The following is a 14873-nucleotide window of genomic DNA, read 5'->3' as shown; positions in this document are numbered from 1 at the left end:
TATTAACCTAAACCCAGAGCACAAGGTACTAGAAGATACCCACAAACTAGCCACTAAAGTGAGGGAGCAAGGAACGATTTTTCGTCTGATATTTCTGTCTGTACACTGATTTACCCTGTCTCTATCACTAACTACAGATGGACAACTCCATCATCAGGTAGCTGGTACCAAAACCCCATTTTTAAATGGGTTTTGGCCAAATTTGGAAGCAGCACTAAGCACAGGCTACAGAAAGCCTGAAATACAGGCATGATTTTGCTTCAGATCCGAGAAGTGCAGACTCAGTGGGATGACACTGGAACATCACACACTGGCAGAACAAAAAGGATTCATCTTTGCTGTTGCTTATAGGAATTTACTGAGGTAAATTTGCTACTGAAAGGCTTCTCGGTTTTTCCCTGAATGAACAAAAACTTGCCAAAAAGCACAAGGAAATAACCAGAAAAGGCCAGAACTCAAATTTAATTGTTAGGAACAGGAAAAATCTTTCAATTAGTTTACCCTAACGTCCATGAGTACAGGATTTCTTGCAATAATAAACTGCTAGTCAGCATTTAATAAAGAAAAAGTACTATGGAAGTGATTCAGAAAATAAAATATATGCAACATTTGAAGAGAATTGAAAACATAACTAGTGCTATGCCTTCTCCCTCTTACTGGAAGATACTGACTCTGTAAGATAAGGAAAAGGTATTTTAGTTTGGCTCCCTATAAAAACAGCCACAAGGTCAGACATAAAAGGGGCCATGCTAGAGACAGCAAAATTTGAATTAATGAAGTCCCTTCTCTTTTCTCAAATTCCGATGTCCCATGATTTAGAAACTCCAGAAAGGAGGAGATTAGTATATTTTTTGTATACTTTACAAAATCATTCTTTTCTGTATGTATTGTTATGTTCTTTAGCTAGATATAGAAGTCTGTTATTGTCCTGCAATAAGAGACAAAGTCTTTTGCAAAAGGAAACACAATTTGAAAGAAATTAAATACAACTTCAGAACTAACACGTATGTAACTGGATATATGTCTGTAGCCAGCACAATTTTGAATACTTACTAACAAAACCAAATGACGTAAATGGTAAAATTTGAGTTTTGTGACGGAAGATCTTTAAATTTCATCCAAGTATGAACAGAATATAGTTTCAGCTCCAACCAATGACTGTTTATTGTCCTAGCCACTTGTCTCACAGAGTGCCTTATTTGCCTCTCAAATCCATAGCATAATAGGATGATGCAGTGCAAATATTTCAGCCTTACAAGTGAAACAGCACAATTCTGTTACAGAGAAAGATAAATAAGAATTGCAGAGGAGTCTGTCTGGGTCTTAGATTACATTACTTTTTACAAAGCAGGCAGCCATATCGTATACTGATCATGATCCATTTTAAATTTTTTTAGGGCTTTTAGTCTAAGAATTTTTGCCTTTACCACTCCTACTGGTAGATTTCTTCCAGAAACTCGCCATTTTGGTAGTTATACATTTTCTAGTCCCCAGCATCAGTTTGTTCATTGCCAGATTACACTGCCTCATGCTCTTTTTTCTCCCATAATCCCGCTGAAATTGGTAAGACTAGCCAAATGAATAAAGCAAATTGGAAATTCATGCATTACAATATTTTTTAAAAAGCTTGTTTTTAAACCCCATGATTACAAATTTAATTATTTCCCAGACACTGAATACATGTTCAAATTATTTTTAACATACTATTGGTGTTTGGATTTGTGCCAAAGCACAAGAATAAAGACCTAATATTTAATGACGTGAGGATAACAACTGTAAATACAATATTTCAAAAATGAAAAGAAAAAAAAGCAATGCTTTATCAATTTAATTCCAACAGTACTATGCTTTTTAAGGAAAGATAATCATAGCAAGCATTTTGATACACATTTCTTACTACCACATAATATATGCTTTCAAAACTATGGCTAGAAGGGACCATTAAATCATTTGTATAACACTGTATGCAGATAAACCACCTTCATATCCAAGATCATAAATTCACCGAATTACTGCTGCATTAAGCACCATCAATTGCATATGGCTAAAACACTTCTTCAAGGGAGACACCCCACCTTGATCAGAAATATCAGGAAATAGGGAATCCAGCACTGGCCATACATGTTGGCTCCAGTAGTCAAATTTTAAAAGTACATTAATTTTATTTTGAAGTGTCTCACTTCAATCCACTGTTTAAAAATAGAAGCACATTATTTCCGAAGTTCAAATTCTATTCCCAGGTGATTTTGGTTTTGATTCCTCCTGAAGTAAAATACCCCCATTATAGTATATTTTCTGCCTGTGTATTTCAAATTCACAAACTCACTACTCCATTGTTTGCATATCTAAGGTCACTTACACACTCTTCACCATAGGTTTGCACGGGACATTCATGTAAAAAAAAAGCCTTTAATCTATTGCAAAGTGCAGTTTCACTCTCAAGTCACTGATAATCATTCAAGATCTTTATGCTCTAACATGTATTCACTCTTCCTAGAGGTATTGTATTTGGTTGCATGAACACGCCTTTTGTTTGAACCAGCCCAGTTAACAGATCACTGCATTAAACAGTCTGCCATAACCGTTATCTATCATTTCACGACTTTATTGCATGTGCTCCCCAAAACTGATTAGTCATTTGCAAAAAGTGCAATCATCATCTGTTTTTATGGACCAGATTCTGCTACCAGATTCTTACTTGGGCTGAGTTAGACTGTGTTTTAAGAAGATATGTTGCTGTTCACAGCAACATGTTATACTGTGCAAAAAAGTCTGGCAATGTCTGTCCCTCGACAGGGAAAGAATAGCTTGCTTTTATTTTTTCAGTCACTCTGTTTCTAGCAAACTGACCTGTGTCTCACAAATAAGTAGATACAGACAAACTTTAGGAAAAGAAATTGCATCTAACTGTTCACTTTGATTCACTGATGTGCAGTATAACAAGCTGATGCAAAACTGCGCTATTAACTCTGCACAAGCACTAACTGTGGGTATTGGTGTGTATGACTATATTTTCTTGGAAGCTACAGTTCTCTCAATTTCTACCACTTGCTTCAGAAATTACATGAATGTTTTCACAACTGACAATAAATATTTAAACCAAGGAAAATTATTCCCCCACCCTTCAAAGATAATTTTATCTTTCTATTAAACCAAAAAAAAAAAAAAAAACCTTCTATTGAGGGACAAAAATACAAAAACCGAAAAAATCCTATCCTGTGAAATGCAGAATGCCAGATTTATGGTTAATATATATCACCCTCCAAAGAAAAATGCAGGTTAAGATGTACACGGCTCTCAGAACAGCTCGTGAAGGAGGTTACTGACAGAAATGCTGTCACTGACTCAGCTCTAACAGATTAGGAAGGATACTCTGCTTCTGAACTACTTCCTATATAAGCCATGTCTCACACTGTAAAGGAAGCCAAATGAGAAAAATACTATCAGCTACAAACTGTACAAACAACCACTAAAACCCTGAAATGTGTGATGGTGGAATTCTTTTCAGTATACATCAGACAGTAATTCTCATACACTACAACAGGGAGGTCATCTGCCATTCTTTAATCAATTATGATTTCATGTTTCCCCAGGAAACATTTATACTCATTATCCAAATTGATTCTCATTTATGTACGGTTTTCAAAATTTACAGCTTACAGTCACAGTGAGCTGTGAATTACAGTTTTCTTTTATTCTACAGTATTTTTTATGGGCTAGATATCATGGATGATTCGACTATATCACATGGTCTTTTACCCAAAAAGAAGAGAATTACAGTTTTATTTTATTCTACAGTATTTTTTATGGGCTAGATATCGTGGATGATTCGACTATATCGCATGGTCTTTTACCCAAAAAGAAGAGATTAGGGCATACTGATTTCCACATTCTAATTTTCTCAGTTAAAGAAGAGAGAAAAATTATCTGTGGCATTTACCTGTAGAAGGCTGGAGGAGCAGCTTCCCTCATCCCGAAGCTGCCCTGTTCATTTTCAAGGTAATAGGGTACCTGTTGGCTGTGATGATGGATGAAGGGCGAGAGCTGGGGTGCCGTTTGCAAGAACACCACTGGGCTTGGTGGGACATTGTTCAGTGAGTGAAATCCTGCCAGACTGCTGGACCCGAAAGATTCAGAAGTAGGGGCATAGCTGAGAGTAGTAGAGCTGTACACTGGAGCCGTCGTACCAAAATCATAAGTGGCCCCTTCTGGGTAGTTAAAAACTCCTGTCTTGTTGCTCTCCACGTACATGTCGCTGAGTGATCTTTCCAGGGGGATCTTCAGCTGAGGTCTGCTCAGCGTCTCCAGTTCAGTGCCTTGAATCTGGTGCAGCAGGGTAACTCCAGAGGTTTTGGTGTGAAGGGTCATGGTCAGTGCTAATGGCAGTGAGCAAGGAACATATCTGCTTTTACTGTCAACAGCGAGATTGGCAGCTCGCAGTCCACCTAAAAAAAACACCAGAACCTATTCTGAGGCTCAGCAGAAATCATAATAAAGCAGCACTGCACAGGTATTCCTCTAATCTCGGCAAGGAGAAGGACACAAACAAATGCAGAGCGAGCACTGAAAACGCACATTCTCTCTCTCCCCCTCCCTTCCTCCCTCTCCCTCTCTCTAACTTTTAGGAACTCCTCATCCACGCTAATATGCATTACAAGGTGCTGGCCGTGAGCCAGGAACTCTTGCCTTGTGCCGAGGTTGGTTTAAACATCACTTTAGAAACAATTGGTTTTGGAGTTATACCAAATAATTGTCCCACGAAATGATACTTCATTCTTACTAGTCGTTCAGTTTTTCACTTCAGGGTAGCCAGCGCTCCGCAGCAACTAACGGGAAAGAATGCTTAAATCCAACCAGGAAGAATAGTCCAGTGGTCAGGCAGATTACTGCCTTTTATTTCCTCAGCAGGCTCCAATCTATCTGTGCTTATCTCTCCTCCTGCTTGATTCATTTTCATGTTTGCTAGAAATATGTAATGTGTACATTGTAGTGACCTTGGGTAGGACTATGCTGCAACCGAGATATGGCAAAACAGAATGTGTGTGTGCAAACGCGTGGGTCTCTGTGTGTGTAACGAGCCTCAGTTGATAAAACTAGCTAACAAAATCAAAATTAAAGGCTGTATATCTATGTAGAAGAAAAGGTTTATAAAATACTTTCACCAGTAATAGCAATTTGAGGTTACTGGAATGTAAAAGTAACATTAAAAAGTGAGGAAATCTTTAGATTAGCCGAGAAATTTCTATCTGCTCCTTTTTAACCTCTAAAATGATGAAACAAAGCATCATTCAGACTTTATCGTAGGAAGACCCTAAAAGTTTGAAAAAAATTATCTGATTTCATTACACACAAATACAGGAAATTCTTCGTCCTGGTCCTGTGAAAAAAAGGTCAGCAAACCTGAATTATTAAATTAAACTAGAAAATCAAATAGTCTAAAATAATCAAACGCGATCAGTTTTAAAATAAACTGAAATGCCTCTCAAAGTTATATTTAGCCCGAAAAAAAAAAAAAACGAGGAAGAGACAGAACATAATGAAAAGGTGTGGCATGCATGCTTCATCTTGCAGTCTCATTCCATATAATTTTAACTTTGCACAAACCAGTTCTCCTGAACCAGCTAAATGAAAACCTCCAGGAACTGTTTCGAGCCCTCTAGCTTTATTGCTGTGGTCTGTGGTTCAGTCAGTGAAATCGGTTAATGCCAACCTTAAACACATTAATATACGGGCTCCCGTTAGTATGCTTTGAATACTAGCAAAGTCTATGCTATACTTCAACAACTCCACAGTTATTCGGCTCAACCTTCAAAAAACCCAAGAAACCAAAATACTGAATATACAGGTCACTAACAGATTCAAGAAAAGTTTACTAAGAAAGGTTTTACTTTAGTAATAGGATTATGTTTTCAGAACTTCTACTAAAATAGCCAAAGTTATTTATATTTGCAAGATCGTGAAGCAATATACATTTGTACCTCTGCAGGCACACAGCTAAAAGAGCAGCACAGACATAAATATGTACTTGATAGATTTCCTCACCCACCAGCCACCCTCTCTACCCTGTTCAAATTTCAGATTGTAGACTTTGATCAAAGAGATAAGCTTGTTTAAATAACACTGGACTAAACATGTTCCCAGTTAAAAAAATAATAATCAGACAATCATACCCAGCAGTTCAGAAAGTCTTCGAAGAGTTTTTCTGAAAATATGCCAGACTGTGTAAGAGAAAAAAAATAGAGTGTGTGCATGTTTGCATAGAGTGGGCAAACGTGCATCTGCAGAGACTCACAAAACAGCACTCAAGCATAGCTCTTAGCAGCCAGTCTGCTGGGCTACACAGACTGAAATGAATGGCAGTTACGAGTTTAAGGTTAGTCACTCTTACAGATTTCATTTCATGCTTTGGTAATACATACAAAACGCAGTGTCTCCTATTAAACTGCATAGTCTGAGAATTAATGAGAATCTGTCTACTCTAAGAAGTACCCACTTCTACAGAGTGCTACAAAAGGGACTTAAAATTTTTATTTAAAGCATTAAGGTGTATGCTATTTTAGAATTACTATATAGACATGTAATAAAATGCTCCAACAGATTAGCTATGCAGAAGATAGAAGATACAAGTGTGCACACAGAGTTGACTTCTGAGGCGTCCTTTGCAACATCAGTGCTCCTCACCTGCAGTTTTTACAAACCTCCTTAACTATTTTTCGAGGGTTGTGTGTTTTCAGGGAGACAAACCTTCAAAATTTCCACCATATGCAAACAGCATTAGAACACATTGTAGGGTTAAGTAAAAGCACCATCACTTCTGCTCCATACCATTTAAACTAGGGACCCTATGAGCAGCTTTCTGCAAGCCAGTGTGGAAAGTTACAGTCCTGGCCCCTAAAAAGGCTCAGCAATAGAGAGCTGCAGTATCCATCCCTGCATCTCGGAAGAAAAAAAGTGAGTGCCACCAACAAGATCTTACAGGCTGGCTGGGAATCCCTGTGTTAGTATCCTGTAAGGTTTGGCTTACTTTGTCTGTAGAAGAAGAACAAGAGAGCAAGAAGGGGCAAGGGGGAGGTGTGGGGTTAGTCAAGCCAAATCCCACGAAGAAGTTGAATTTTTGGTTTGTGTATACTCAAAAAATGATCTTTTGATTCTGCATAATATATGTAGGATTTTTAGATATAAAAAAGCTATGAAATGCAACAAATTATGAGAGGGGATTAATTTTCTTGTCCTGCACAGTGATGACTATCCTGCTTGCTCCAAGTCAACACATGCTGCTAATTCATCTTGCATCTGTTTGTGGGCTCACCTCCCAGAAAAATGCGACCTAAGTTTCTAAAATCTGCTCTTTGTGTTTAAAGGCCAGGACTTACTCCACCACCCAGTTTACTCACTCTGATCTAGTAGATGTTAGATTTTACATGTTATGAGCACAATATAGAATGTGTACAGGATATAGCAATAATATTTGGTACTTTTTAGCAGTGGACAAGAAGTCTATGCAAAAATTTGATTTCACTAAATCCCACTTCAGGTATGCCTTTAAAAATACGCAGACCCCATACAGAAGGGCTTGCCTCATTCAATGTGTATTTTTAAAAATATCACATGTAGTAACGACAGAGAGTATATAAAAACATGAATTGGCTGCAGCATCTTCGTTTCCAGTGCTAGACAGAAGTGTTCAAAAAAACTACCTTTTCTGATTTAGTAATTTCTCCACTAATATGTATTCAACTGCAACCAAGCTGCCCTAAGCATTTCTCTCACCTGAATGAAAGTTTAATATTATTTTACAGTTACCAAGCACATACTACAGGAGAAAGTCATCTATCCCAGACTTCCTCAGACACCCATAAAAAAACAGGAGGAAACTGGTTCTAGAAAATCTGAAGATTTGCTAAATTTATGTCAGGTATAGATTGGCTTTTTTGTTATATTTTTTACGTTTGCTAATATACAAATAAAATTAACGCTGTCTTTGATCCACCCAGATTTATGCACACGTGGTGTGTATGCCTATGTTAAAATAGGGAAGAAACAGGAAGGAGAGAATAGCAATTAATGAATACTGAATAAACAGGAGACGACAGCCTACCATGACTGAGGAACACTACAGACATGTTGGCAAGGAAGGTCAAAGCAGAAATTGCTTCTTCATGTACAGTGATATTTAGTGAGACTGAGTCAAGAGATGAGTTTCTAAAAACAGTGAGGATTCAGACACTACCCTTCACATGGAAATGAGAAATTGATTCATTAAATGAATGAAAGTGACTGATTAAATCCTGCCTTCCCCTTTTTAAAATGTCAGCCTTTCTATTTTCCTTTTCTAGATATGCCAGAGTTCCAGTGCCCAGTTCAGATTTTCCAGAGTGAGGAATTTACTCTAAATTACACTAAGAAAATACCAAATGCAGTAACTTCAAAACTAAATCACACTTCTATGGGTCTGTGGTTAAATTAGCATCATTTACAGCTGAAGAATATTTAGATATGTTTCTCAAAGCAAATTCTGCTCATTTCAATTCATTGATCAACTGTTTGCTTTTTTTGTTGTTGTTGACAAACAATTCACGTGATCAGATTAAGCTGGCAGAGTCCTGCATAGTGCAGTTTGGCTCAACTGGACCATCAGTCCAACACCCAAACAGGAAGGTACTGAATCAAATTCAGGATTCTTACTGTAACAGACAACATGAATGCATTTTCACTTCAAAACTGGAACATAGCATAAAAAAAAAAAACAGAAGTAGCCTCCTTCCACTGGTGGCAAATAATGTGGCACCAGCAAAATGGACTCAGAAATAGAAAAAGGAAAAGGATAGATAACAAAAACTATAGAAAATATTACTCTAACTTATCTAAATAACCAGAAGGTATGGGGATTTCCAGTGCCATTACCAATTTTCTATTAACTGAAAGTCCTGAAAGTCAGTCAGGGAATGGTAACAAATATGTTCAGTTTATAGGGATGGAAAAAAAGAAAAGGAAAAGGAGGAAGAAACAACCTGAACAGATTCTTGATTCTGGACAAGATAAAATAGCAGTTTCAGGGAAAAGGAGATGAAAGTAAAAACACTACACAAAGACTATTCAAATTATAGGAATCTTTAAACATAGCAAAACTTCTAATCCTATAATGGGCTTTTTGCAGCACTAGTTTTAGCAAGTATTCCAACAAAAAAATGGTAAACTCAGAACTTAGAACATCTACTAGAACTTTTCCATAAACCTGCTGACAGTGAGAGACCGTAAACTTCGTCGCTTTGGTTCCACAGCTATAAAGATAGAAGCTTTTTTTAGCTGCTGCAATTAAAGAAGAATCTATTGCACATAACAGCAGGAACATTATGTTTTTCCAAGATTCCACTGTAACATTACAGAGAAATTATGTTGTGTTTAGTCCAATGAGGAAACTCCTCAAGATAGACAGCTGGAGAACAGCACCATCTACCCCACCACTTTATAAATCTTCTCTGAAAAAAAAAACCAAAAAAATTAAAGCCCTTGATACCACTAGGCAAAGCAAGAGGTACGCTTAAAAATTCCTTAGGCTCTCAGTGAAGATAAATACTTCACTGTTTTATTGGGAGTTTTTAACATTTAAAGTTTTGTGAGATGATATGAACACCTATACCTTTCTTTTTCCCCTACCCCCATACAACTTACCAAAACCAGCCAAGGCACCAAAAGGCTTGAGTCAAGATTTTTAAACATAAATATACGGTTTAGGTTGGTTTTACTGTTAAGAGGGAAGCTTCCGCTTTCATATGTCAAATGTAAGCAGAAAATTTGAGAACTTTTTCTCAAAAGTGTTCTTATTCCAAACAGGAAACTGTGGAATACATTTATTATTTTCCATCATTTAAATATGTCTTCAGTTTTCCCACACCTTGTGTGAAAAGATCTATTACCTAATTTGAAATTATTTATGTAATCAAATGAAATATTAGGCTGGGATGTCAACATAGATTTTTTTTCTGATGCTTCAAATTTTAAGACTCTGTTCACAGCTATTTATGATACTATAGGTTCTTAGCTATTTAGGTGGAAATTTTACATGTCAGTGATGAGCTCAGAGAGAATAATTTGGAAGTATCTGAGCCAATTGGAAAGAAATTTTTTGCTTTTCCCTCCTTAAAGTTTTCTAGAAACCCATTTTTGAAATGAGAAGCTCTTATTGCTGTAGCAAATAAGGGGTTTGGAGTAGGAACTTTGAATCTGCCAGGAAGCTGAAACTGTGTGTCACAAAACTGCCTTTTGCTATTCCTCTGAAATTCCATCCACATTTGGCCAACTTATCAACCCTTGGAAAATTGAAAGTTTTTAAGAGATAAGATTTCTAAAAGCTCTCTCCTAACAACCTGCTCTCTCCTCTCCCAGATCCTAGTCCTGACTAGACTGGGCACAAAATTTCCCAAAAGAGCAAATGACATGCTACCATCCAGACTAGTATAGATACAGAAAGTTTTCCCCTTTCATTACTCTTCCAGGGCAGAATAAGGGTCTGGGCTTAAATGCAGGTTATTGTGTCAGTTATAATACTGAATTTCAGTCCCAGGTGTACAGAATGAATTTCCTGATGCCAAAATGGGACACCACCTGCCTTTTCAATTCAGCATTAGAAAACAACATGTAGAAATGTACCCTTTCCTAAAGGAGTAGAAGACATGCTGTAACTTAACTAGCTTGTGTGTTTCTTCAGTTTTTTGTACCTAAGAAAGATGAGAGAGGATAAGACTAAATAATTGTGCCCAACACATACAGAATAAATTACTTACTACATACATAAAATTGGCCAAAATACCTGAGTACTCTGGACAAACTCAAAAGATATTAACAAATACTGATGTTTCAAAGAGTTAGCAGATGTTTTCATGGAGGCAGAAAAACTGAAGAAAAAGGACATTTCTCTGCTTTCCTACACAAAATGTTAACCACTTGTGAACAAAGATGTTCACTGGTAGAAAAGTAACAATACTATGATTTAACAGTAAGTAGCATTTTCTGCTTATTCACAAACACAACATCTTAATAGACCATTTCTTATGGATCTAGCTTCACCTAAAAATAAAGAATGAGCCCTGAAATGCAAAACTGGAGCTTAGTATCCCATATTCATATTCATTTGTTCTGTATATATCGAAGACAAATTGAATGGAGTGACGGATCATCACAGGTTAGTGTTCTGAAAACAGTCTAGCAAGAAAACTTTGAAAGTCTTCAGAAGGAAGACAGCTTTGTCTCTATTGACATTGGTTTAAGGATAAGGCAACTTCAAAATAATCAAATATTACCACGTCTGGGATCCCAAAAACAGTCCGAAATAAGACACATGCTTAATCCCACTTATGTGGTGATGTTATCAAAACTGACAAGTTTCATTTACAAGATTCAAGGCATGAAAGTTGAGCACAAAATTTCAGCATCGCCCAGCCAGTTAAGACAATTGTTGTATAGCTTATTTCTAGTTGCCAGAGGATGATATGAGGAAACAAGTGCTGAAACGTGCTCCTTAAATCTAGGAGTAGGATACCTTGGAGGAGAGATATGGGGATGGTCTGTGTAGAGGAAGAGATTTGTGTCTGAACTAACTCTTAGGGTCTCCTAAAAAAAACTGCTTATAAAAGTAAGCCTGCTGACAGCATAAGCTTTGCACAAAACCCGACCCTTTAGGTGTGGGTTAGAAGTGTATCTTAACCAGAAGGCATCATGAAGAAGCCTCTCAGATAGATTAATAGATTTATAACTCTGATACCTGTATTCCACATTTGTAAATTCTTTATTTAGTTTAACCTTGAAGTACTGTGGGTGGTTTCAGGCTAACTGGCACACATCCCAGGATGCCATCCCGATAGGAGAGCAAATCTTTAAGCTGATGAAGTACCAATAGTATAACACATAGTATAACACAGTTCTTCAGATCACTCAAAAGATAGGTTGAACTACGCAGACCAATCTGAACATTAGTAATAAAGGAATCTATCTGAGGAAAAAACATCTTCCAGATATCAGGATTAATCCAAAAAATCATCTTTTTGACATGGAAGAATGGCAGAGCACATGGAACACATACAAACATTTTTCTTCCCTCTGACTTTGCCCCTATCACTTCCACCAGGGTCTTCCATTGTTTCAGTGGGTTTGCTTAGTAGATATCAACCCCATTTGCTAATCAGTCATATTTCATAATTAATTGGCCTCACTTATAGTATTGCTTCTCAAGACTCATTTTCCCACCAAATGCTTGACTGTGTACTGAGCAACAAGAGCCTCTCAGACTTCAGGTTTAAACATGTGCATGCAAGTGCAGTTGTGCAAGTGCACCCATGGGCACGTAAAATATGTATCATGACGTTCTCCTCAGATAAAGTCTCTCAGATCTCTCCTCTCCAATACTGCGCTATAAGACTACTTTTTCCGTCTCTTGCTGTAGTTGCATGTTACACTGCAACTGATACCTAAAACGGGTCCAGCTCTATTTTTTTCAAAGGACACATTTGCTAACAGATGAAGAACTAAAGAGAAACACAAATGCTTGGCCATTTTATAATCTCCACACTTAAAGAAAAGGCCTCAAATTAGGCCTATCAATGTGAGACTTCCTGCTACCCTTACTCCCTTTTGGGTCTCCCAGTACAGGAAGTAAGTCCAGAGGCCCCAGGTTGGTCAGGATATTTAAGGATAGCCTCATGTAGCCGGGCATGCTCAAATTGTAGGAAAAAAGGCTTGAGGAGACCTCACTGCTATCTACAACCCTCTGATCAGAGAATACAGAAAATAGAGAACCAGACTCTTCCTGGAGATGCACCGCAAGAGTCCAAGAGACAACAGAACACAAGTTGGACTATGGGAAATTCCAATTAGATATTAGGTATGAATTTTTACCATGAGAGTCAAATACTGGAACAGGCAGTCCAGAGATGCTGGGAACTCCCTGTCCTTTGAGGAAGAGACTCAACTTTGAGTTCAAGACTCAGTTGGACAAGACCCTGAGCAACCTGGTCTAAAAATACTTCATTTGAACAGGCGTTTGGACTAGATTACATCTTGACATCCTTTCCATTTATTCAACAATTTTATGCATCTAATACACAGATATGCACCAAAATACTCAGAAGATATTATTTTGATGGTGGTCTATTTCCCCATTCTTCACAGATGCTTGATTATAAGATCCCATTTCATTGTTTCAACCCTTCTGCAGCTCTTTTGTTATCTGCCCTATTTAATTGATCTGCTATTTTTCCTAAATTAGATAGGAGTTAAGGAAGCTCCATGGGCAAATTCATCCTTCCCTTCAATTCATCTACTCATTGGCCTGATCAATGTATTAGAGTCTCAGTTCCCTATTATAGGCTGAGTTAGGAAGGTAAAAAAAGAGAAAACTTTTGGCCTCACTGTACCTTCTCAGCATCTCTGTAAACTGCTCTAGTCATTATCCAAATTACCTTTACTGCCCACTGCCCCAGTAATGGACCTACCTATTCTCAGTAGTCAATGGCACACATGTTTGAACATCCACCAAGAGTGAGGCTGTAAGCAGTCAGCCACCTTTTGTGGATTCCGGAAAATAAAACCAGCTACCTCTTTTGATGGATATGACTGTCTTCATCAAAATACTCATTCTGAAGTGTCATTCCATGGGTCTCGCTGCTTCTGTCAGTTGTTTTCCATGCATACATATGATGCAGGGACATGTACAGCAAAGTGAACAGAGTGTCCAAGTGTTTAGAAGTCAGAGCTTACCTCCAAACTAGAAGACAGTGTAGAATCAACCTTATGGCATGACCTAGTTTCTTCATTCTATTTTTCTCTAGTAATGGTATTCAAATATACTGCATTTGTTTTTTACACTTCACACATTCACGTTTCCTTCCTGGAATCTGATCCTCCAGCTGAAAGGTCCTTTTGCTGAGGATAACCCTACCGCCTCAAGAAACTATACTTGCTGTGACCATGAGGCCAAGACAGCTTTTCACCCAAATAGCTTGGAAAAGTCTTGGTGTTTCAACATCCCATTCTTGTCTACCAGCTACTGGTAGGAGAAATCCCTCATTTTCTGGGCATCTTCAGAGAACTGGATTTGCTTTAGTTATTCCACAAATCATTGTCAATTGATCTTCTATTGCAAGCATGTACCTGTGAATAATCTGCAGCCAGCACATCAGGTCCTCTTTGATGGTTAGCTTCTCTCTATCCAATTGGATTATCACAGAGCATTGGACTGTTACCAATGCCACACAAGAAAGGTGTGTCAATTTACCTCTGGGCCTATTCTCACAAACCTAAAATCCAAAAGCAGAAGTCCACAAGGGGTGTCAACTGTCAAACTAATCAGTGTTGCTATACATTTTTCTGAATTCTCTCCTTAATGTCAAGAACTGGCTTGTTATTGCCTCCATCAGTCCAGCAACAACTACAGCCACATCTGAGTGGCTCATTGCTGCCAGTGGTCATCCATCTGGCACATACTCTAGAACAGCACAGTCAGACAGCAAATGTTCATTAAAAATCATATCCAGCAGGGAAGTTACTGGCTGCAGTCATCCTGTGCAGACATAAGTGAAACAGGAAATTAAATATTCTAGACAGAAAAAGTGTGGCAGAGGGTGTAGGGAAAGACATCATGAGTCAATAATTTATCAGGCCTTTGTAACTGGGAGCTCTGTCTTCTGTTATGGTGTACTTTTTAACATTCTTTCTCACTCACCAATTAAAAAAATATTTCTTACTTCTAACAAAAATTCAGCCCTTCTGAAGAGAAGTCTCAGTAAGAGGTACCCTCAGAAGATATGATTCCATTTAAGCAGCAGAAATGTAGCCTTTATATTAAAAGATGCATTTTGGACCTAATTTGCAGCTTCTTC

General features: G+C 37.7%; 1 protein-coding gene across 1 annotated transcript in view; it reads right to left on the bottom strand.

The window, feature by feature from the left end:
* Positions 1-14873, bottom strand: part of ESR1 (estrogen receptor 1) — a 166603-nt gene that overhangs the window by 108029 nt on the left and 43701 nt on the right. The window contains 1 exon segment of the mRNA XM_009933718.2: positions 3941-4445. Coding sequence (XP_009932020.2) covers positions 3941-4445 — 505 coding nt within the window.

This window comes from Opisthocomus hoazin, chromosome 2 (assembly GCF_030867145.1).
Source record: "Opisthocomus hoazin isolate bOpiHoa1 chromosome 2, bOpiHoa1.hap1, whole genome shotgun sequence".
NCBI lineage: Eukaryota > Metazoa > Chordata > Aves > Opisthocomiformes > Opisthocomidae > Opisthocomus > Opisthocomus hoazin.
Note: the sequence above shows the minus strand (reverse complement) of the source record. Positions and strands in the feature narration are given on the sequence as shown.